Source organism: Aristolochia californica, unplaced genomic scaffold (genome assembly GCF_029961685.1).
Source record: "Aristolochia californica isolate CCGP_79_NKW_82.1479 unplaced genomic scaffold, dmAriCali1.0.hap1 SCAF_6, whole genome shotgun sequence".
Classification (NCBI taxonomy): Eukaryota; Viridiplantae; Streptophyta; class Magnoliopsida; order Piperales; family Aristolochiaceae; genus Aristolochia; species Aristolochia californica.
Window position 1 is genome coordinate 4543096 of NW_027182257.1, and position 23348 is coordinate 4566443.

The window sequence follows — 23348 nt, forward strand, 5'->3', positions numbered from 1 at the left end:
TAATTCCCTTTAATTTTAACCTCATATCAGCCACCATCTTTACAATAGTACAAGAAAATTTTGCCGACAATATACACTCCTATAGTAGGACACCATATTGTCAACCTGTCAAATGAACAACCAAGGAATCAAACAAATGATAAGTTCCAACCTAGTTTTGCAGGCAACAATGTATGTTTGACTCTTATTTATTTATTATCGACAGAAATTAAAGAGAGAAAGGGTGGGTTTTTGAGAGAAAGGGGAAATAAGAGCGGGAAAGGAAGCGGCGAAGGAAGTAATTACGAATAAGAGAAGAGGAGAAGCTGTGATGGTAGGGGAAGAAGAAGAGGGGAAAAAAAGGTAAGCCTATTCATGCGTCATTCTCCCCCTTCTTTTTTTTTTGGTTCCAAATCGTATTTGTTTTCTTCTTCGTTTCTCAGAAACTAGAACTCTTGATTTTCATTTAGTTATTGGAGCTTGTAACGCTTAATCTAAGATTTTTCTCTTAGTACAACAGAAAGACTAGCTTGTGTTGTTTATTTTAATCGTAAGGGTATTGTTTCTCTTTTGCTAGTTTTTCTTCTCGGTTAAGACCTCGTGAAGAGGAATATTTTTTTTTTTTATTTCTGGGTCAAGTACAGGTTAGCGGTGTTGAAATTCGAGGTTTTTCAACAATATTATTAGTATGATTTTAGCTTATGTTGAGAATTTCAGTTTGCATGAGTTAATAATTCTTTCTTTTTGCTGAATTCATTTTGTTTGATCCTCGTAAAGAGGGGTTTCTACTTTTGATTTGATAGAGGTTAGAGTGGTTTAAAATTGTAGCCTTTTGTCTAATTCAGTAGGATGATTTTCAGCTTATGTTGCAAATTTCAATTTGCATGGGTTAAGATTCTTCCTTTTTTACTGAATTGATCTTATTTGAACCTCGGAAAGAGGGGTTTTTGTTTCTGATCAGATGGAGTTAGAATGTTTTAAATTGAGGCCTTTCATCAAATTTAGTTGGATGATTTTCAGCTTATGTTGGAAATTTCAATTTAGATGAGTTATAATTCTTCCTTGTTGCTGAATTCATCTTGTTCGATCCTCATAAAAAGAGGGTTTTAATTTCTGGGTTAGGGAAGCTTAGAAATATTGAAACTCAAGGCCTCTCACCTAATAAAGTTGAATCATTTGAGAATATGATAGAAATTTTATTTGCGTGTGCTGTATTATATTTTCAATACTCCTGATTTGTTAAGTCCTCATAAAAAGGTGTCTGAATTCTAGTTAGATAAGAAATTATTCTGATTAGATCCTCATAAAAGAGGAATTTGGACTTCTGAATTGGGTGGAGGCTGGTGATGTGAGTCTTGAGGCCTCTCACCTAATAAAGTTGAATGAGTTGAAATTATGATAGAAATTTCATTTGCAGTTTATTATATTCTCAATGTTTCTGACTTGTTAAATACTCATAAAAGAGGGGTCTGATTTCTGGTTAGATAAGGAATTTCTTTCTTTGGTTGGATCCTCATGAAAAATAAATTTTGATCACAGAATTAGGCGGAGGTTAGTAATGTGAACCCCAAGGCCTCTCACCTATAAAGTTGAATGATTTTGAGATTTTGATGGAAATTTCAATTGCATGTGGTAATATATATTACAGAAATTCTTATTTTTTAAATCCCCATAAAAGGAGGAGTTTGATTGTTGGTTAGATAAGGAAATTATCCTTGTTAGATTATCATAAAAGAGGGATTTAATTTCTGGTTAGATAAGAGTTGGTGATGTCAAAAACAAGTTCAATTCAGAAATTGATTGCCTGGCTCAGGTCCCTCACTTCCCTGGAGAATGCGGCAGCCCCAACCACCGGCGACAACGAAGACGACGACTTTGGTGGCACCAGCGGTATCGAAGGAGCTTCTGCCGACGACCGGAAAAGCCCCTAATTGAGGAGAAGACGATGAAGATGGAGAATGGTGCACAGCAAGAGGTCGGAACTCCGGGAAAAAAAGGAAAAAGAATGGAAGCAGATGCAGTGTGGGTGCGCGGAAGCTCGAAAATCTCTTTGGAGCTCAAAGAAGGGAGATTCGGAAAGATGATTCGAATCACAGTGAAAAACGACAATAGACGCTCTTTCGTTTCATTCCCGATAGCCGCAGCTGTGGATTTCGCAAACTGTTTCGTCGACGAGGAAGAGTCGAATGCCCCTCGTCTGTGGGAGATTAGAGTCGGAGAACTCTCCTTCTCCATCTCGGCATTCCGAAAGAAAGGAATGAGAGAGTTGAAGATCGTCTAGTGCAGAGGTTTGTTGATAATGGCTCGAATCTACATTCCGGAAAAATTTGGGGATTCATTCTGTTGGAAAGATTTGAGGGGAAAACTCCTAAATTTCATCCCACTGATCTCGTCCATAACTCCCCCACCCATTCATCCCATCCCCCCCAACAAAGACGACCTCAATTCCCGCCCCCCCCCCCCCCCCCCCCCCCCCCCCCCCCTTGCATCTCAAATCCCCAACCCACCCTTGTTGATACCTTCCGTCCAGGAACCTCCCCACCCCAAAGTCCAAAACATTTCCATACATCTCCCCTCAGATTTTTTCTCAAATGGAAGCAAAGCTCTGCAATCGGCTTTGACGGTGATGACCAAATCTGATAACTGGACAAGAGAAAGCCTTGCTCATTGGTTTCGGAAGAAACTCCAAGCCGATCACCTTCCAAAAATCTCCCGGTTGAGTCCTTGGAAATGGCTAGTCTATCTCAATTCAAGGGAGGAGGCGAAGGCAGTCCTCACCGACAGCTTATGGGAGCTCGAAACTGAAATTTTAGTGTCGTAATGGGAGGAGACCACCAGAAATCTCCCCCTCGGACAATGGCTTATCGTTAAGGGACTTCCAATCGAATTATGGTCAGAGGAGGTCCTGCAACGTATTTTCTGCTCCTTCGGACGCATTATTCACTGGGATGAAGACACGTCCGGAAAACTGAAAATGGATGTTGCCAGGGCGTTCGTCGCCCCAAGCTCGCGTTGGCCGGCAACATTATTCATGAGCTAATTTTCGGTGGGGATTTCGTATGGATTGAGGTGGTTTTCGGCGCCATGGAGACTCTGCGGCCACCGGAGCTCTGTCGGACTCAAAAGGGACGAACGGAATCCATCTCTCCCTCTAACCGAGTCAACTCGGATTACAACCCGTCGGACTCAAGCGAATCAACTTCTCTGCTGAGTTCTGGATCTGACTCGGGTTCAAATTCTAACTCTTGGGGAAGTACTTCAAGACAAGACCCCGTCAGTACCCTGAATAATTTCAGGTCCTGGCGTACCACGCTACCAAAAGGAATTCAGAGTCCCGAGGACTCATGTACGCCAAGTTTCAAAGCAGTTGACGAAGCTGGGTCAGGGCGTAAATATGCATCAAATACAGGTCAGAGTCCCAAAAACTCTTACACGAGTACTCCAATTTTTAAAATTAGTGATACGTTGCCCAAGAGAGGAGGTCTCTCCGAGGATTCTGGCACGAGCACCTAGATGTCGAAGCTAGTTCCAATTTTCGACCCAGCACCGACTTAGCATCACGAAGCTTCTTCAAAAGCTAAGGATAATGGGGTTCAATCGGAAAATGTTCGGCAGTTGTTTGGCTCAAAGCTCCGAGGAGAAAATGTTCGGCGTATGTCTGGCTCAAAGCTCCGAGAAGAAAATCCCCAAGCTGCTCCAACGCTACATCCAGGTACGATTCTCGAAAACCTAAGGACTTTCGATTTCAAATGGGCATTCTACAAGCGATGTAGTCAGACCGTACACAGCCTCGGTTTCAACTGAAACCTCGACCAGTGGCATAGGCAGAGAGTACATAGAAACAAAGACGGAAGACGGGTGCTCACCAATATCAAGGCTGTTTTCAAAATTTTCTTCAGAAAATTCAGGAAAATCTCCGGAAATCCCCTCTTCTACTTTCCCATATCCCCAAAACTCTACCTCTTACCAACCTACTTCTATCCCTCCAAACCTAGAAATAACGCAACCTCTTCTGTCCTCCTATTCCGCTACCTCCTTAGCTAACGTTTCAAACTCCCAGATTAATCACTCTCCAACTGGCGCAACCTCCCCTCCTCATAAATGTCCGCCTGATATCCCTTTCTCGACTTCCACCTGTCTCTGGAGTCCACCTTCCTGGGAACAGCAACAACATAAGACTGATCTCAAGCATGCAGTCATAAATTTTCAAACTAGCCCAACTTGTCACTTCATCACCCCATAACCTCAAACAGAACTGTGCCAAACGGTACCTCTCAATCAAGGCCCATCTATGAGTACTGATAAAATTTCTGGCATCCCGGATTCCCACTGTTCGAGAATTTTAGAATCTTCTAATTTGCCCCTTCAACCTCCCATGGTACCACAAAATTCTCACCATGAGCCTATTCCAACTAATGCACCATAGTTTAATGCCCAAAATCAGGACAATCCAGAAAACTCCCAAACCCCTCTCTCTTGGTAGACCTGGCAGGGTGGTCAAGGCTCTCCAAGTAGAAAGGCACAAATATGATGAAGAAACATAGCAACATATGATGGATTTGGCCCGTCTTATGGGAACAATTTTCAGAGGCCCGTTGCCTGGAGACAGGAATGCATCTGGAGTCATCAAGTACGGTACTAAATGATCGTCCTCTCCTGGAACGTTCGAGGAATTGGGGCTTTTCGGAAGAGGGGGATGATCTCAAATTTCTTATCTCAATTCAAGCCATCCATTGTGATCCTACAAGAAACAAAGTGTCAAGAGATGTCCGAAGATATTGTCAAAGAGCTTTGGTCTAACTCTTCAATTAAATGGGTGGCTGTTAATGCTGAGGGTCTCTCGGGTGGTATTCTAGTCGCTTGGGACTCGACTCTTTTGGATTCCTTGCAAGTGGCTGAAGGTCGCTTCTCTGTGGGTCTGCAGTTTAGAGACCTCTCTTCGGGCAAAATTTGGTGTATTGGGGGAGTATATGGACCGACTAGATATCGTGAGCGTGGACTTTTTTGGGAAGAGCTCAACAATCTCTTTCAGTCCTGGAGTTTCCCATGGCTTTTCGCTGGTGATTTCAATGCAATTCGCTACCGCAGTGAGAAGAAACCACCGGCAAATCGCATCTCGGCTTCTATGCGCGGTTTCTCTGATTTTATTGGCGGATGCGGTCTGGATGAGGTCCTCCTTTTGGGGAAGAATTATACTTGGTCGAACAACTAACATCAGCCAATTTTATCCAAATTGGTCTGATTTTTGGCCTGCACTGAATGGCTGCAACTGTTTGGGAATGTCTATGGTAGGGTTCTAAACAAGGTGGGATCAGATCACTGGCCAATCATGCTGACCACCTCTTTCGAGAAATGGGGCTCTTCTCCTTTCCGGTTCGAGAATTCATGGTTATCTGTCAAAAAATTTGAAGCTCGTGTAGATGAATGGTGGGCTGAGGGTCCATCTTTGGGTAGGCGAGAGTGGACCTGTCCTCTAAAGCTTCGGTTCCTAAAACAGAAAATTAAGGAGTGGGCCACAGTGCATCGCACTTCTTTAGCTGCTGAGAAGTCTTCCATTATCTCCCAAATTGCGGACCTTGACTTGGCAGAAGAGCAAAGGTGTTTATCTCCAGTGGAGTTCTCTACCCGTATTTCTCTAAACTCAAATCTCAATTTAATCCTTCTTAAATGGCTCAAGGAGGGAGACGCCAACACAAATATTTTTCACACAGTGGCTTCGGCTAAGCGAAGGACCAACCGTATTACCTCATTATGTATCAATAATGAGGTAACATCGTGTAGGACTTCGATCACTAATGTGTTGCTCAAGTTTTTCACAGATTTATATACGGTGATATGCCATTACAGACCAAAAATTCAGAATATTCATTTTTCTAGCCTCTCTCCAGCAGCTGCTTCATTTCTAGAGTTCCCATTTTCACTGGGAGAAGTTGAACGCACTGTATTAGGCATGGATAGTGATAGGGCGCCAGACCCTGATGGCTTCAATGGGGATTTCCTTAAAAGATTTTGGCCGCGTCTCAAGGGGGATATCATAGCCATGGTTAATGGTTTTTTCAACAACGGGATCACGTTCCATAGAATCGGTGCATCCTTTATCACTTTGGTCCCGAAGAAAATCAGTGTGGAGAAACCAGAGGATTTCAGGCCTATTAGCCTCGTTTCTAGTGCATACAAGATTATAGCCAGAATTTTGGCTCATCGTCTCAAAACTCTCCTTCCTACAGTAATTCACAAAGGGCAAGGCGCTTTCTTCAAAGGTAGAGAGATCCTGGATTCTACTATGGCTGCCCATGAATTTATTGATCATTTTCAGCGCAATAAGGCCCCAAAAATTGCCCTAAAGTTGGACCTTGAAAAGGCTTTTGACAGGGTCAATTGGATTCTATTGGATGAGATCATGGAAAAGATGGGTTTTGGCAACAAATGGAGATTCTGGATCAGAAGTTGTGTGGTTCAGCATCGTACTCCCTCCTCCTCAACGGCTCAGTATGTGGTTATTTTAAAGGGAGCAGAGGAATTAGACAGGGAGACCCTCTCTCCCCGCTTCTATTCAATATGATTGGGGAATTTCTATCTGCAATGCTTTACTCGGCAGGAAATCTTGGGTGGCTCCCCCCTACTAGTTCCAATCCAGCTTTTAATACTCCCCTACTTCAATATGCAGATGATACCATCATTTTTGGAGTCGGCGCCATTGATTGTGCAATAAAGATTAAAGCTGTGTTGGGGCTTTTTGAGTTAGCCTCTGGTCAAAAAGTAAATTGGGGAAAGACTTCCCTAATGGGCTTCAATGTTAATCCTAAGGTTCTCACTGAGATGGCAAATATATTTGGATGCACCTTAAGTCAATTACCCGTAACATATCTTGGTTTACCTCTCTTCAATGGGCGTATATGCAGGAGGCTATGGAATCCGGTGGTAGAAAAAATGGAATCCTGATTATCATCATGGAAGGGGTGTCTTCTTAGTAAAGCGGGGAGACTCGTTCTCCTAAAGTCATGCATAGCAGGTATCCCAAATTATGCTTTGTCTTTCATGCAAAATTGCTATATGTAAGATCATGGATAAGTTGAAAAGAAGATTCTTATGGAGGGGATCGAGTGATGCTTTTAAGTACCACCTGGTTAGTTGGGATGATGTTTGCAAGCCAAAGAACATGGGGGGCCTGGGAATCCGGAAATCTAGAGACATGAATCAAGCTTTATTGTTAAAATGGCTATGGAAGTTTAACACTCACTCTTCAAATCTTTGGAAGGAAATGGTTCTCACAAAGCTGGGTAGTGAACCTCATTGGTGGATGTCTGGGGCGAACCGTAGAACCCTCTCTCCTATATGGAGAGCGCTATATCTTCTGCTCCCAAAATTTCAATCGGCAAGTAGATTCTATGTTGGAAATGGTAGATCGCTCAAGTTTTGGGACGACTTGTGGATAGGGCCGGAACCTCTGCAGACTGCTTTCAGAAGTCTTTTCCTTCTCACCACTCGCAGAGAAATATCAGTAGCTGAAGTTTTTGAGGGGGGAGGGATGAGCCTCCATCCTAGAAGGGGTCTCTCGGATAGTTAGGCATTGGAAGCTAGCCGATTGTTGGATTTAGTTGCTTCGTTCAAAATCGTCCTTGGGAGGCTGACAAACTCATTTGGTGGACGGACAAAAAGGGGTCTTTCACGGTCTCATTGGCATACGGATTTTTAAACAGTAGTAATTCGGCATGGAGGGAGAATGGGATCAATTTCGTATGGCATTTATGTGCCCCTCCAAAGGTAAAATTCTTCATGTGGAGTGCTTGTCAAGGTAAAATCCTCTTGGCTGATGTATTGTGAAGAAGAGGCCACCCCTCTGTTGATCCCTTATGTCCATTCTGTAAGTCTGAGAACGAAACTATCAGACACATTCTACTACACTGTAGTTTCTCTTGGAAGGTGTGGATAAGCATCCTTGGTAAGTTTGGGCTTCAATTTTGCATGGCGGAGGACCTCCTCACTTTTAGTAACTCACTCTTGGGTACCTCTATGCCGCGTCTTGGAAAGATGATGCTCTCTACCTATTCCAGTTTCATCCCGTGGGGGCTTTGGAATGAGCGGAATAAAAGACGATTTGATGCTAAAAGTGAATCTGTAGACCGGGTTGCGGATAGAGTGGTGGGTCACATATCTACTTGGCTTTTAACAAAACCAGCATTTTCTCCCTATCTGGGTTCCTCCATTCGTGAAAATTGGAGAAACTTGGCTTTGATACACATTGGAAAAAAACCTCCAGTCATGCAAGAATGGACTCCTCTAGCTCCTGGTTATCTCAAGCTAAATTTTGATGGTTCATCTCTTGGCAACCCTGGTATTTCTGGTTATGGTGGAGTAATTTTAGATCATTCCGGTAATCAGCTCTTCACGTATGCGGCCTTGGTATTTCTGATTCTACGAATGCAGAGTTACATGCTCTCCTCTCCGGTCTTCGTGTTTTCAAAGAAAGACGTAGTGGGCCCCTCCAAGTTGAAGGGGACTCTAAAGTGGTGATTGGATGGTGTGAGAGAGTGTCTTCTCCTCCGTGGAGACATTGGGATACATTTAAAGAAATTTTAGATATTACCTCGATTGTTTCTTGTTGTTGGACCCACATTCAGAGATCCGCAAATTCAGCGGCAGATGTACTTGCTAGGTAGGGAGCTACCCTACAATCTCTGGTTGTAAGGGAAATGCTCCCGCAAACTTTGTAATTTTCTTCTGTTTTATTAATACATCTTTATCCAAAAAAAAAAAAAAAGAGTTGGTGATGTCAATCTTGTAGCTTCCATCTTCTATGGCTGAATGATGTTAAGTTTATGTTAGGAACTAACTCCAGGATTTGTAATTAATTCTTTGTAAAAAGTCTCTTGGTTTGATCCTTGTAAAAGAAGTTTGACTTAAATTGATGGAGATGGAGGTGTGGGAGTAAAATTGAAGCTTGTATGGATAGTTTCTGATTTATGAGGAATGAAATTCCTTTAATTTCATTATGGATGTGATGTGCTTTCTGTGAAGAAATCTGACCTAATTTGATAGAGATTGAGGTGTTTGTATATAATTGAAGTTCATATGAAAATTTTCTGAATTTTTTAGAAATGAAATTATTTTTATTACAGACCGATTTTACATAGTTTTATGTGGTGTCTTTTCAAAGAAGAAATCTCATTTTTTATTCAATTGAGTTTGGGTTGACTTCAAACGGAGACTCGAGTTCAATTGAATTAATATTTTCAGTATTGGTTGAAATTTTCTATTGGGTGGATTTTAAGATTACCCTCCTTGCAGATATTATACTTGTTTAACTTTCGACATGAGAGGTTGTAATTCCCAAATTGGTGGGGGCTAGAGATATTTTAATATACTTGGGGCCCATGTTGACTTAATGGAATGAGTTGTGACCTAAGAGAATGATTCATGGTATGTATTAGGAATGCCATTGCATAGATTTCAAGTTGTAAATTTTCCGTTTACATTTGGTAGTGAGGTTTTAAATTCAGATTAGATAGACATTAGTAGTGTTAAAAGGGAGGCGTTTCATCTAGACTTAGTAAAATGAATAGAGTGATGATGTTGATTCTAATAGGCTGCTGTTAGGTTGAACCATGTGTGCATTACAAACAGAGATTAAATTGTTATGTACCATGCTGGATATTATTGACGAATCAATTGATTTCTTGGTTATGTATACCCTAAGTTGTGAATGATTTATCTTGGTATGTATATGACGAGTAGGTTTTACAATTTGATTTGAATTCGAGATATGTTTATTCTTGGGAAGCCATGATGATATCTACAAAATGGCGGCCTGGTCTTGGACAATGGGGTTTATCACTTAATATTAATGTCTCAACCATAACGATAGTCTAATCAGACCCTATTGTGGACTTTCTTATTGACAACCATAAAGTAGACCATCCTAATCATATAGACTGGGCAAAGGCCAAACAAATGCTAAGCAATCTTAGGGTGATGATTTTTCATACAAATACTGAGTGAAGATTGTAGGATTGAGTGAACAGCTTAGCAACGAGCAATTATTCACCTTAAAAGAGAGAAGTGAGAATGGGGATGGTGAGTCTATAACTCGTGATGTGACTATATATGATTATTTTGTGAGAATAGGGCTGGTGAGTATGTAACTCATGAGGTGATTGTACGTGATTATTTTGGGAAGAGTGGCGACGGTGAGTGTATAACTCGTGAGGTGACGGTATATGATTATTTTGTTAGAGTGGGGGAAATAAGGACCTTGTTTGGGTGACCAACAAAGGTATGTGTGTGTTTGTTTAAGGCTACTATTACATTGATCTTTGTCTTATGAAATGAGAATGTGGATTTTATTAAATATTACTCTGGAAATGTTATGTCTAATCTATAGTGAGGAATAAGGACCTTTTTGGTGACCAACAAGGGTAGTGTATGTGTAAGACAACCATAAGGACCTTATTGGATGACAAAAAATGGTCTGTGTGTATAAGGCAACTATTACAATGATTTTTGTCTTATGAAATGAAAATGTGGTGTAGCAAGTACATGTACAGTTTAGTTACAAATCGAAATTAAGTATTTAATTTGAGCTTCCTTGATTTTTTCACTTATTTATTTTGTTTTAATTTCTTAATTACCATGAGTAGGACTTGCTTTGCAATAACTCATCCCTATGTGGACATTTTTCAGAGGACTAAGGGAGCTGGGTAGCTTGCTTCATACACAGGCGGAAACATATAAGGACTCATAAATAGGAGATTGGGTAGGTGTAAGAGTTTAAGTTTGTTGAGACAATTATATGTTTTCAATTTACAGTTTGGAGGGTTGGTACCCCAAGATACTTGAAAATGCGTTTAAGTATGTAGGTGACCAAGAAAGGCGTATGATAGTAGGGCTTATTTTTGTCTTTTAATGCAATTTTCTAGAGTTCATGAACTGAATTTAGTAGTAAGGATAATAGGTATTGGTGAAATACTTGAGTAAGGGTAATTTGGTCATATAACAACTAGTGTGGTGTCTAATGGTTTGAGCTTGTTGGGCTACTGGTCATATTATTATGTGTCAAGTTTCATACAATTCTATTATGTGTTGAGTTAGTTATAAGATTTTTTGTAGATAGGGGCACTTTTGTCCTTTTGATGTAACTCAGTTAAGTGAATTAATAAAGGGAAAGGCTCGAGTTTTAGAGCCTCAATTAAGACGCAGCACACTGCTGCCTCTTTTCAGAAACCCTTCTCTCTCAAATTCCTCTTTTTCCTCTCTTTAATCCTCCCAAGTTTGGTATTTTTCATTGTATCAGAGCGGTAAAAGAGATTCTTGGGTAGTTCTCCTACGGATCTTGGCTTCTTCTTCGACATTGATCAACCTTATTGAAGGTTCTTTCACCAATTTCTGGACTGGTAGGTTGAAAGTCAGGTTTTTCCCCTTTTCTTCTGTTATAATCAATTGGTTGATGAGTTTTATTACTACTTGAATAGTTGGTATCATTTCTGCCATAACCATTTCTGGACTGGACTGAAGTCTTAGCTTCTTCCTACCCGGTGTCTCCCTACCCATGGCTTGTGTCACCCTCCCTTGCCTGCATCATCCACCCTGGTGTTGCTTTAAGTGGTTTTTCTCAAGCTTAATCACAGAATCGAAGGGGAGTATGTGCTATTGTTCATTGCTGCATGCGTTGGGTATGATAATTGTGCCTTAATCTCGAATTGTCACATACCTGGTCGAATTCAGGATCGACTCCCAACAAGAACTGGAACACTCTGTTTCTCTCCAATGTGTCTTTTATTTTTTCGTGTCCACAGTAGATTCCAATTCCACATATTGATACATATCTAACTCTGTAAACAACCCTCGCAATTTCACAAGATCAAAATGGTGGTGGAGAAGCTTGATAGGAAAGAGAAATCCGTGATTGCACCTTTCTGCACAAGCAAGTTTGACAATGAAGGCTGGTGAAAGGATTTCGGAAAATAGAGGCCATAAAGGTGTGAAAAAAAAACTTTTTGATAATGAAGACTTAAATAATAGTGATTGACGACAATGAAGGCTGATGAAAAAGAAGCATTTAGAGCCTAGGCACTGATACCATGAAGAAAATGAAGAATAAAAACTTCTTTTTCAACTTTTCATTGATTTTAATCACAACTATTGTGGCTACAATATATACAACATAGGAGAATGAATTTGGACATATTTCAACACACAATGAATCTTAGAATTTTTTTTTTTTTTTTTGAAATAGTGTTGAGTTATATTAAAAGGCTCAAAAGAGCAAAATTACAAAAGGCTCAAAAGAGCAAGATTACAAGGAGGGGGAGCTATCCCAAACAATGAGAGATTGCTGGGAGGTTCCAAATTTAGCTAGCCTATCAGCCACATAATTGGTTGACCTAGGAATGTGATTCCAAGTACAAGAAATGGAAGATACAATATCTATAATAGAAGAAGTAATTGGTCAATGCCTATAAGGGGGAGCGTCTGAATTAGAGCACCATCTTATGACCACTTTAGAGTCTCCCTCAATTAGCAGCTTCCCTTGAAGTCTGTCTTTGAAAATCTTCAACAAGATGAAGAGCATTCACCTCCGCGATGGTCGAATCTTCAATGCCCACAAGCTCAGCATAGGAGAAGCTACTTTCTCCACTGTGATTTTTGAACCCTCCTCCCCTAGCCGGACCTGGGCATCCCAAAGCACTACCGTTGAAATTCAGCTTAATGCAATCTCTGGGGGGAGGCTCCCACTCAGCCATGATCAGAATCCTCTTGGGGCCCGCCATGTGGGCCAGAAGACACCAATTCCATCGAAGGGAGATACCAGCTTGAGGAGCAAATTCCTCTCTGGTGTGGAGCCACTTGGAAACCATACCCATAGCGTAAGAGACCATACTATCCAGATTGCTGAACTTGGAGTTGAATCTCCGATTATTTCTCTCAAGCCAGAGACTCCAGGATGTGAGCAAGGCAAGCAGAGAGCAAAATCTTGCCAATTTTGGGGAGGCGAGTCCCAAGAACCATTTGTAAAGTGCCAAATAGATCCTAATGGAGGCCCACCTGAATGCCGATTTTCTAGAACACACCCATCCAAACTCTCCATGAAAAGCCACAATCCAGAAGAATATGTTGTACTGACTCCTCATAAATGCCATATAGGGGGCAGGTAGCATCCGGGGTGGTGAAGCCTCTCTTGTGGAGATTGTCCGCCGTGAGGATTTGCTCTCTGATGTCTGTCCAAATAAAGAATTTAACTTTGTTAGGCGTTGAAAGTCTCCAAGCGAGGTTTGCTTTATGCTCTGACTGATTGAGGACAGTATCCCTGATCTAGGAATAGGCTGAAGCCACTGTGAATGTTCCACCGATACTAGGCTTCCAAATTAGGTTATCTGACACTGAAATTGGAAAGAAGCGAGCATAAGGCAATCACTTCATCATCATTCATGCTCCGACGAAAGAGAAGACTCCATGAAAGATTACTCCAAGATTCGGCTACCAAGCATGCAAGGTCCATAGCAATCTTTTACAGTTCCGGGTATACCTCAGAGAGGGGGCGGGGACTGCACCACTTGTCGGTCCAGAATAAAAGAGTCCTCCCATTTCCTGGGTAGAAGGAGGCCGCGGCCTTGAAGATTGGAAACAACTTATAAACGAACTTCCAAATCAGGGATAGACGGCGAGGAGCGCCTCGTTCTCTCCACCAGTACCCTGGAATCTGAAGATAGTGGCATACTTGCATTAGGACGTCTTTGGCACCTATGAGATGGTTATGGGGATCATCCTTCCTAGGTTGGGCAAGTTAATTCTCTTGGCATGCTGTTAGGTTCCCAGATCATAGAACGAGTCACGCGTCGAAGGGAGGAGTCGCCCTGCTTCTTTGGTACCGATTCTGGTCGCCGAGACCTCTCCAGTCGACCTATGTTGTCGATTGGGGCTCACAAGGGTCGGAAATGGTTTACGGGATGTTGAAAATGGGTTACGGTGGGATTGCGCCGAGAAAGGTTGCCAGAATGAGGGTTTAGGCTCGTTGACGGGAGCCTACACCGTGGGTTCCAGGGGAACGCCGACCTTGGTTCGATAGGGAGAACTCAGATCCCTAATTTCCTTCTTGATTTTTCATTCCAATTGTGAGCTCTTAAGCTCAAACCGAAAACATAGTTTTTTTTAAAAATTGCCATTAAGGCTTCCTTCATTACATTCATCAAATAATAAAAATACCTATACGCATAACTCCTTTAAAGTCCTACTCCTGAGTCAACTCACCGCGTCGCCTCTGGATTACTTGTTCCGCTATTGAGCCCACAACATCACTCCCCTCCTTGAGAACGAGCTTGTCCTCGAGCTCGAAGGTATGTATGCTGACCGAAATGGAAAGACATTATCCCACGAAGCCTGAGCTCCCCGCATGCTGTAGGTCCCACCTTCAAGGAGTAATTGAAATTTTAATGCTGTTGGCAGTGCATGGAACCATTGTCCATCTGGATGAAGATCCATTGGGCTGTTCCTCATTTGTTGTTGCCTCCCATAATTGGCAGTGGTGTTGAGCTGTGCAATTGGCAGATTGAGCAGCTACTTGGAGTGGTACAATGGCACCAACCGTGCGCCGGACCAAGCTCGAGTGTAACATTGTGCTGGGAGCCCTGGATAGGCACTGTGAAGATGGCGGTGGGGCCTTAAAGAAGTGCAGCTGTTACTTCCAACTGTCATACTGAGTTCTTCTGCCCTGCACGTATAGCTTAATGGAACTGACCAGTCCATTATCTGAGCGTGAGAGTGACAAGGTGTCCTTTGTAGGGGAAATCTAATGTGACGAGAAGCCTTCGTAACCCCTTTTGTGGCATCACATAAGAGGTCTCTGAAAAGTGTCGGTATCAGCCTCCCAGAAATTTGCGAAGGCAGCAGGTGGTTGATGCTGATGGGGAAGTATATGCTGTTGTAAAGTGAGCTGCTGGCCTGCCAACTCAAAGCACATGGTCAAAGCAGCGAAATCCCACAAAATAGGCCCCAACGTTTGTAGCCACTTAACTCCAAGAACCATATCGCATAAGAAATTCTGCATGAAACTGATGACCGGCAATAGAAAACCGAACAACCTTGCTGACCCCATAACCTGGAAGTGTGTCTCCATTAGCCACTGACACTGAAGCTACTGGGTGAGGTTGTACCTGAAGTTTTAACTGCTGGGCAGCATGGAAGCTTATAAAATTATGGGTACTCCCAGAGTCAACCAGACTTAAGAGAGGTTGCTCGTTGACTAGAGCACAAAGTTGCATGGTATTGGGGTTTTGGAGGCCAGTAATGGCGTGGAGAGAAATTTCAGGTTCTGGCTCTGCCTCGACCTGCTCTGCGTATATGGGCTTGTCCCCCTCATGGTCTTCCAACTCTAGCCAAAATAACTTCGGACATTGATGACCAAATGTATATTTTTCATCACAATTATAACACAACCCTCTAGATCTTCCGTCTTCCATTTCTGCTCTTGACAATTTTTTGATAAATGCTGGTGGAGGTTGACTAGTCTTGGTTGTTGTGGAAGTAGTTGCAGGGGCACTGGAGCTCCATGTGCTGCTAGTAGCAGACCTGTTATTCTGCCAAGGTTGACGATTCTGAATTGTTTATTGGCCTCTAGAGTGCAGGCCAAGTTCATTGCTCGGGCTAAATTAGAGGGAGCAAGGAGCTCAACCTCTAACCGGAGGGACTCTGATAGTCCAACAGTAAATAAGCCCACCTGTTGATCCACCTGGACTATTTTACTGGCTCTGGCTAATTTTTCTTGAAATGCCTACTGGTATTGCTCTACGGTGTCGGTTTGACGGAGCAAGGCTAGGTCCCCTAATGGATTGCTCTGAGCAGGCGGTCCAAACCGAATTGTGCATAAATCTTTAAATTCTACCTAGTCTATGTTTGGATTCTCCATTTCGAGTTGGTGGCCCCATAGTTGCGCTTCATCGAGCATGTGGAAGGCGGGCAACCCTACTTTGTCATTTTCAGCTGTTCTTTGATGAGAAAAAAATTTCTCGCACCTATATAACCAAATTAAGGGGTCCTCGAATCCCTTAAACAGCGGAAAATCCAACTTTGTGGACCTCGAGATGGTCCCACCACCAGAACCTGAGCTCCTACCATTTTCCGTGTTTTCGTTTCGCCTAATATGCTCTGTTCGCCCAGTGAATTGATCGCACGCAGGGCTTCTCCCTCCCTCCCGAGGGGTGGGGTTTCATCCCCCCATACATTCATCCATTCTAACCAATAAGCTCTGGATTTGCGAGTTTACCTGTTGGAAATTTTGTGAAATTCGGCTGTCCATCCACTCAGCTAGATGCCCTTCCATTTCTTCCCGGTCCGCTGCCCTTTTTGCTCGAATCAGCTCTATGATGTTGGCCATCAATTCGGCATTGTTGGACGTCGTCTCTCCCATCCTGACCTGCTCTGATACCAAGCTATTAGGTTCCCGGATCATAGAACGAGTCACGGGTCGAAGGGAGGAATCGCCCTGCTTCTCTGGTACCGATTCTGGTCGCCGAGACCTCTCCGGTCGACCTATGTTGTCGATTGGGGGCTGACGAGGGTTGGAAATGGTTTACAGGATGTCGGAAACGGGTTACGGAGGGATTGCGCAGAGAAAGGTTGCCAGAATGAGGGTTTAGGCTCGTCGACAGGAGCCTACACCGTGGGTTCCAGGGGAACGCCGACCCTGGTTCGATAGGGAGAACTCGGATCCCTAATTTCCTTCTTGATTTTTCATTCCAGTCATGAGCTCTTAAGCTCAAACCGAGAACAGAGTTTTTTTAAAAGATTGCCATTAATGCTTCCTTCATTACATTCATCAAATAATAAAAATACCTATACGCATAACTCCTTTTTAAGTCCTACTCCTGAGTCAACTCACCGCGTCGCCTCCGGATTACTCGTTCCGCTATCGAGCCCACAACACATGCCTTGCACATGTCTCATGGTGCCTATGGCTCTAGTGTAATAACCGGATATTCAACTCCAAGGCTAGTACCCTGGAAGCACGACTTCTCATGCAGTGGGCCTCATCTTGAGTTGGTTACATACCAGGAAGGAATTTGCCTCTCTATCGGGTGTTTCCCTTCGGGAAAATTGGGGTTTGATTGCGCATATGGTGGGCCCTTGCAAGGCTCCGGTTATGGCCACCTAGGATTCTCCCTCTTGCGACTGCATCAAACTCAATTTTGATGCCAGTGCTTTAGGTTGTCCTAGGCCGATTGGAGTAGGTGGAGTTTTCAGAGACAATTGTGGAGACCCTATTCTATCCTATGTAGGACCGGTGGGCATTTCTGATTCAAATACTGTTAAAGTGAGTGCTCTTCTATTCGACCTCCAAATCTTCAAAGAGTGTCTCCATGGCAAGTTGTGTATTGAAGGAGACTCAAAGATAATCGTCACCTAGTGTTCAAAAGATAGCTCCCCCCCTTGGCGTCACTGGCCTATTACTTACTGTATTGCTGACATTGTGTCATCTGTCATCTATTCATTGTAATTGGAACCTCGTTCCTAGATCAGCTAATTCTTTGGCTGATAAATTGGCAAAATTCGGAACCTCCCAGCAATCTCTCATTGTTTGGGAAGGCTTCCTCCCCCCGCCCCTCCCCCCCCCCCCCTTGTAATCTACTCGTTTGAGCTTTTCTTAATAAAATTCAGCATTATTCAAAAAAAAAAAAAAGATAGAATGTTTTGGAAATTTTCTCTAAGACGTACCCAATTGAAGAAGCTGATCCATTGAAGATATGGTTATTGCACTCTTTCCACCACATCTCAGGGATAACAGCAATAGATGCCTTCCAAAGGGCGAGGCCAACGGCTGGAAGACATTGAGATGCATTCTGTGTTATAAGATCCTTGAAAGACAAAGGTAAAGAACAACTCATTCCAAACTTTCTCAAAGACTGAGCCCTAAATCTGGAAACTTAATGGACAATGCAAGATGAGGTGATCAACACTTTCTTCTATTGAGTTGCACAACTTACTTAGAGAGTTGATAATTGGATGGCCTGGTTTATGAAGTTCATGATAGGTCAAATAATTTTTTATGTGCAGTCGACCATATGAAATGGAGAACTTTTGGGGGAGCAATTAGCTTCCACCACAGTGCTATCTTTTTGGTATCCTAATTCATCGAAGAACCCAACAAATGCTTGTATAGGGAAACTGTAGAAAATTCAACAAGGGGCTCTAGAGTCCAAATTATTTCATCTTGAGCATTCTCTTTGAAAAATATTGAATCTAGATCAGCTAGTAGTGCTGTAGAAAATTCAACAAGGGGCTCTAGAGTCCAAATTATTTCATCTTGAGCTTTCTCTTTGAAAAAGATTGAATCTAGATCAGCTAGTAGTACTGTAGAAAATTCAACAAGGGGCTCTAGAGTCCAAATTATTTCATCTTGAGCATTCTCTTTGAAAAAGATTGAATCTAGATCAGCTAGTAGTACTGTAGAAAATTCAACAAGGGGCTCTAGAGTCCAAATTATTTCATCTTGAGCATTCTCTTTGAAAAAGATTGAATCTGGATCAGCTAGTAGTTCTGCAATGATATTTGTTTCTTTTTTTTTTTTGAGGTCTCTTCTGATTGGAAATTCTAGACATTTCCGCTCAGGCTGCCTTCTCCGAGCTCTTTTTTAGTGATTTCCTTGCAGATTGCCAAATTATGGAGCTTTTGAAATTTCAGTTTCAGAGGGCTATCCAATCCACAATCTGTCCGGAAGGAGACCGATCTCCCATCACCAATGTGGACCTTATGAAAAGTGAAAAAAGTGTAAAATTAAGGGACATATGAAGAAGCATAGAGAGGGAGAAGAAGGGACAGAGAGAGATGAGAGAAAGAGAGGAGTTCAGAAAAGACTATGGATTTAAGAAAAAATACAAAAATGCCCTTATGCACTTAAAAACACTTATATCTCCCATTATACAAACTCAGATTACATGAAAATAAAACTAGAGGTAAAGTTAATCATGCATAATAAGACAATGTAAACTCTAGACATTATAGCTACTGTAAAAAAGACTCTTCAATAGATTTTCTAACACTCGCCCCTCAAGCCGGATGTATATATCCATTAGACCTAACTTGTTACAGAATATCCCAAACTCACGTTTGCCCAAAGCTTTAGTAAACACATCTCCAATTTGATCACCAGATCGCATATAGGGAGTGACAACTTCTTTCTTCATCATTGCATCTCGAATAAAGTGACGATCTACCTCGATATATTTAGTTCTTTCATGGAATATTGGATACCCTATAATGATTATGGCTACCTGATTGTCATATTACCCCAGAAGGAGGTTGAGCAATCGTCCCTAATATGAAACCGTGTGAAGGGTTGAAAGAACTGTTGGCACTTGACTATAGTTTTCCAGATATTTAAAATCTGTATGTTGGACCACCGTGGGGAGACCAGCTGTTAGCCATGAAGCCATATTTGGCATTAAGAACTTTCGGCTAATGAGAACTCTTTCACTGGCTTTTGCTTCTTGATGCCCAAACCACCATCTGCCTTACTCTAGCAAACCTCCTCACTTTTGACAAGACAGTAGCAAAAGGTCTCAAATGGGTCAAAAGAAGTTGTGGATCAAATAATGTGGTGGACCTTTGCTTGTTATGGCATTCAAATTGCTCTCGTCATGTCACCAAGCTTTTGGTGCTTACGTGTAGAACCTAAGATCTCTGTACAGAATATGAAAATTAAAAATCATAAATTACTGACTGTTTGAACCACTTATTTGGAAGGGAGAATAGAAAAGCCATATGGTAGAGGAATAGATAAAGCTAGAAACTATGTTTGGGCGCTCAGTTGGCTTTAATGCACTGAGAAGCTTATGTGCGAACCTAACTATTCAAAACCTGCTCTTGAGTGGATATCCTGTTCTTTTCATATGCTTTTCAATGCATGTGTGGACTATTGCTCTATTATCTTTTGTTTTGCATTGAGTAAGAGCTGTTTTCACTTTTTTGTTTTTTCTTTACTTTTAATTTACCTGACATTATAATTATTATTTTTAATTTGGACACTTTGAGGTTCCATGACATACTTATAGTATTTCAAATATGGAAACTTTTTTCTCAGTTGGAATATAGCTTATTGATGGCCCTTTTTCTTTTTTGAGCATGTTTTTACAGTTTTTTTTTTTTTTGTCTTGGAGAAGGCCCACATTGAATCTCTGGGAAGCTAATTACTGCATCCAAGTGGAATCATTGTTAGGGTGGACGGTGGTACAAAAAAATGGAGATCAAAGACTGGGAAAGTTGCAGCGAACCTGCAACCTCTTCAGAAGATGACCTACAAGACTTAAGTGACAGTGATATTAAGGAGAACCCCTTTCTTAAGTCTGGCCCTGCCACAGGAAAGCTACAATTCAGGTGAAAGAAAAGGAAAGATGTGAAAAGGAGAATAAAAACACTACATCACGTTTACAACGTTCTGTTTTGTTTTTAATTATTTGTTTCCCCTTGTGAGACCTTTACGATTATGAGTTTTTGGCAGAAAGAATGTGTCAAGGGCTCGATGGGATGAAGATATATATCTAGCAGAAGTTTTTGAAAGCAAAGGTGCGATGTGGACGACTACTGGAATTATTCGAAATAAGAAGCTCTACCTCTTTCTTGAAGAAACATTGTAAACATTCTTTGTTCCTCAATTTTGCATTCCATTTGAATTTTCTTATCCTGTGCTAGTTGGTGGGATGTCTGTTCCACGTGGGAAGCGTATTCTTAAGTATGTTACCTGATGTATCCATCAAACAATAAAACATTGTCTATTTTAGACTAATTGATAAGAACAATTATCAGCCCAGAATCTCTGTATAGTAACCCTAAGACATTGACCAAAATTTTCCTATTTGGAATATTTTGTTAGCGTATGAGTGAGGGCATGTGGGGTAATAGGTATCAGAGTCTTTTCATATTTCTAGTTAGTAGGGATACTTTTATAATTATTACGGATGAGGAGACTTGTTTGCAATTTTCATAGATCTATAACTATAAACAGAAAAAGATGTGACCTAAGGGAGGTTGCCAGAAAATTCTCTAAAATTTGTGTTTCTATATGTGTTTTGTTTGTTTTGTATATTTATTCATGTCCATTCAGTGTTTTCATACCAATTTCCTATCAAAATCTCATTAATTTGTTGAAAAAGGTTAAGTTTCTTGTCATAAGTGTAGGAAACAAAATTTAAAACAAATATATTTTATTGAACATTATGCTACTACAGTTGTGTGCGAATCATTCTTCTGTGGTGCGGACTGTTGAGGGTTATAGGGCTAGTTAATGGTCTTATTATGTCATTCAAAGAGCATGCTCAATGGCGAAGCTGTTGGATTTTGAAGATGAACATTGTGTAGAGATGAACATGTTTTGATAGAGTGTGATACTTGTCAGTTGGGTAAGACTTCGTTACTCGGGAAAAATGCAAGAGTCTATGACTGTAAGATGTCTAGATATCCAACCAAGGAAAACAAAAGAGAGAGCTCTGCTACAATGTTGCAGCACGTAACTGTGGGTTACCTAGATATGCTTCTTCTTGGTACTCATTTTCAAATATTTGACTCTGTTTATGGTTTGGTTGTAGGTTTCTCGCTAAAATAGAGGCATTACTTGTCTTTGATTCCAGTGGGGCACCTCTGACAATAATGCAAATAGCCCAAAAGCTTGCAGATGCAAAAAATGGATGCTGTTTCAAGTCTTTTATGGTTTACAAGCGTTTGAAGTCACTTGGATATGTTGTTGGTCGTCATAATGTCCCTTGGAGCATGAAAAGACGTACTTCTCAACCTGAAAGCTCTAATGATATTCTTTCAACTAGGAAGATCAACCATGATAATGAATCAAATGGTGAGGGAGATGCAACTAGTTCTCTCAGCAATGTATTCAAGGATTTGCATCTTGGTGACTTGAAACCTACCTTTGATGTGTATTTGCCTAACAGCAAGTTCAAAAAATCATCTCCTGGAAATCCTTATTTTTTGCTTTGTCTTCTGAGGTACGTTAAACTCTGGACTGGAGAAAGCTTATCAAGAAACCGCTTATTATTTAAGGAATTCTGTAGTGTTTTTGTGTTCTCTATGCTCTCTTTAATCTTTGCTCTCATTAACTATTACATTTCTTGTTTTGAAGCATCTGCTGTCATGTGAAATTGTTTCTATGTACTTGTGCAGAACTCTTCTTTTTTACTTATCTATTCCAGGTTCGTGATATGTACAGGGACTCTCCACCGTCCAGAGTAGATTTTGAAAGATACGAGAGAGAAAGCAAGGGCATTCCTTTGAAATATTGTCATGTGGGAGGAAATGCTCGAGTCGTTTTCTTCTCTTCATATAAGGTGGAGCTGCTGAATCTACCTTGATTGCCGGTCTCCAAAGAAGCTGTCTACTACTCAGCGGATTTGGGTTAAAAATTAACATGAGATGAGGATGCAGTTAGCTTCCATTCAATCAAAAACAAAAAAGAAAAGTTGACTGGCAGACCAGCTAACTTTATTCCCTAGCTGAACCTGAAGTTGAAAATATAACTGAGGAATTGGGGTGAAGAAGAACTTTTCTTTATGTTTATCCCAGGTAATCCTTACCTAGACGATTATCTACTTTCTTGTCTAGCTTTAATACCTAACTGGTGAGAAAAGTTTTGAACTAGCATGATCAATTCTCCATGTTCCCAAAAATGAATTCTTTTTAATTTTAATAACTATTTCTTTTTTGTTTCTCATGCTTCATGAACAGCTCAAGCATTTGAACACTGTATAATCCGATTCAATGACTTGTTTGCAAGATAGAGAACAGTTTGTTCCATTCGACAAGAACTTTGGTAGCAGTCATAAAGGGATTCTGAAAGGTTGACTGCCTGATGCAATTGAAACTTCCTTATAGACTGCCATAAGATCAATCTTGTTTCTTAGAAGATGCAGGGCCAACCTGTTTCCTCCCTTCAATCCTTCTTGAAAAGCCTTGTCCAAGTGGAGCTTATATGGTCTTACTTTTTATATATCAAAAGCCAATTACTCTAATTGAAGATGACCAGAAGCTTCTGATCTAGTGTGCCACTTTGCATCAAATTTTGAGCATTTTCTGCCTGCTGGAAATAAGGGAATTCAATCTTTCACTATCCTTGTTTAAAGCATTTCCAAATTCTACGAACCTGTCCTTGAATGAGCTTTCACTTCAACATTGTGGGGATCCCTCCGATCAAATAGCAAATAAGGGTGGTTTTTTTTTTCTGATTGGTGATTATAAACCACAAAGAATCCAAGTGATATGTCTGTTGCAGTGATTGGTAAATAATCCCCCTCTATCTAGTAATATGTCTGTTGCAATGAAACTGTTGATTTCACCTTGAGGTCCTGACTTCGGATTTAGCTGCCACAGCCAAGTAGTCA

At 41.3% G+C, this 23348-nt stretch overlaps 1 protein-coding gene across 3 annotated transcripts; it reads left to right on the forward strand.

Annotated features, from left to right (window-relative positions):
- Nucleotides 1-120: 120 nt before the first annotated feature.
- On the forward strand, nucleotides 121-23189 carry LOC137934647 (uncharacterized). Of its 3 annotated transcripts, XR_011109194.1 has the most exons (7): nucleotides 121-342; nucleotides 10660-10732; nucleotides 20127-20340; nucleotides 20465-20596; nucleotides 21549-21959; nucleotides 22181-22533; nucleotides 22696-23189. XR_011109194.1 is itself a non-coding variant. In XM_068779099.1 (6 exons), the coding sequence occupies exons 3-6, from the start codon at nucleotides 20204-20206 to the stop codon at nucleotides 22320-22322; spliced, it is 822 nt and encodes a 273-aa protein (XP_068635200.1). In that variant the 5' UTR covers nucleotides 121-342; nucleotides 10660-10732; nucleotides 20124-20203; the 3' UTR covers nucleotides 22323-22678. The 3 variants fall into 3 exon arrangements, 2 of the variants coding, with proteins under 2 accessions (XP_068635200.1, XP_068635199.1); XM_068779099.1 differs by lacking the exon at nucleotides 22696-23189 and having other exon boundaries at nucleotides 20124-20340; nucleotides 22181-22678; XM_068779098.1 differs by lacking the exon at nucleotides 22696-23189 and having other exon boundaries at nucleotides 22181-22678.
- Nucleotides 23190-23348: the final 159 nt, after the last annotated feature.

Bases quoted from the DNA above. Each gene is read 5' to 3' on its own strand.
- LOC137934647 (XM_068779099.1), top strand. From the start codon at position 20,204: ATGGAGATCAAAGACTGGGAAAGTTGCAGCGAACCTGCAACCTCTTCA. The intron at 20,597-21,548 runs GTAAACATTCTT...GTTTGGTTGTAG, and splicing joins CTCTTTCTTGAAGAAACATT to GTTTCTCGCTAAAATAGAGG. The intron at 21,960-22,180 runs GTACGTTAAACT...TGATATGTACAG, and splicing joins TTTTTGCTTTGTCTTCTGAG to GGACTCTCCACCGTCCAGAG.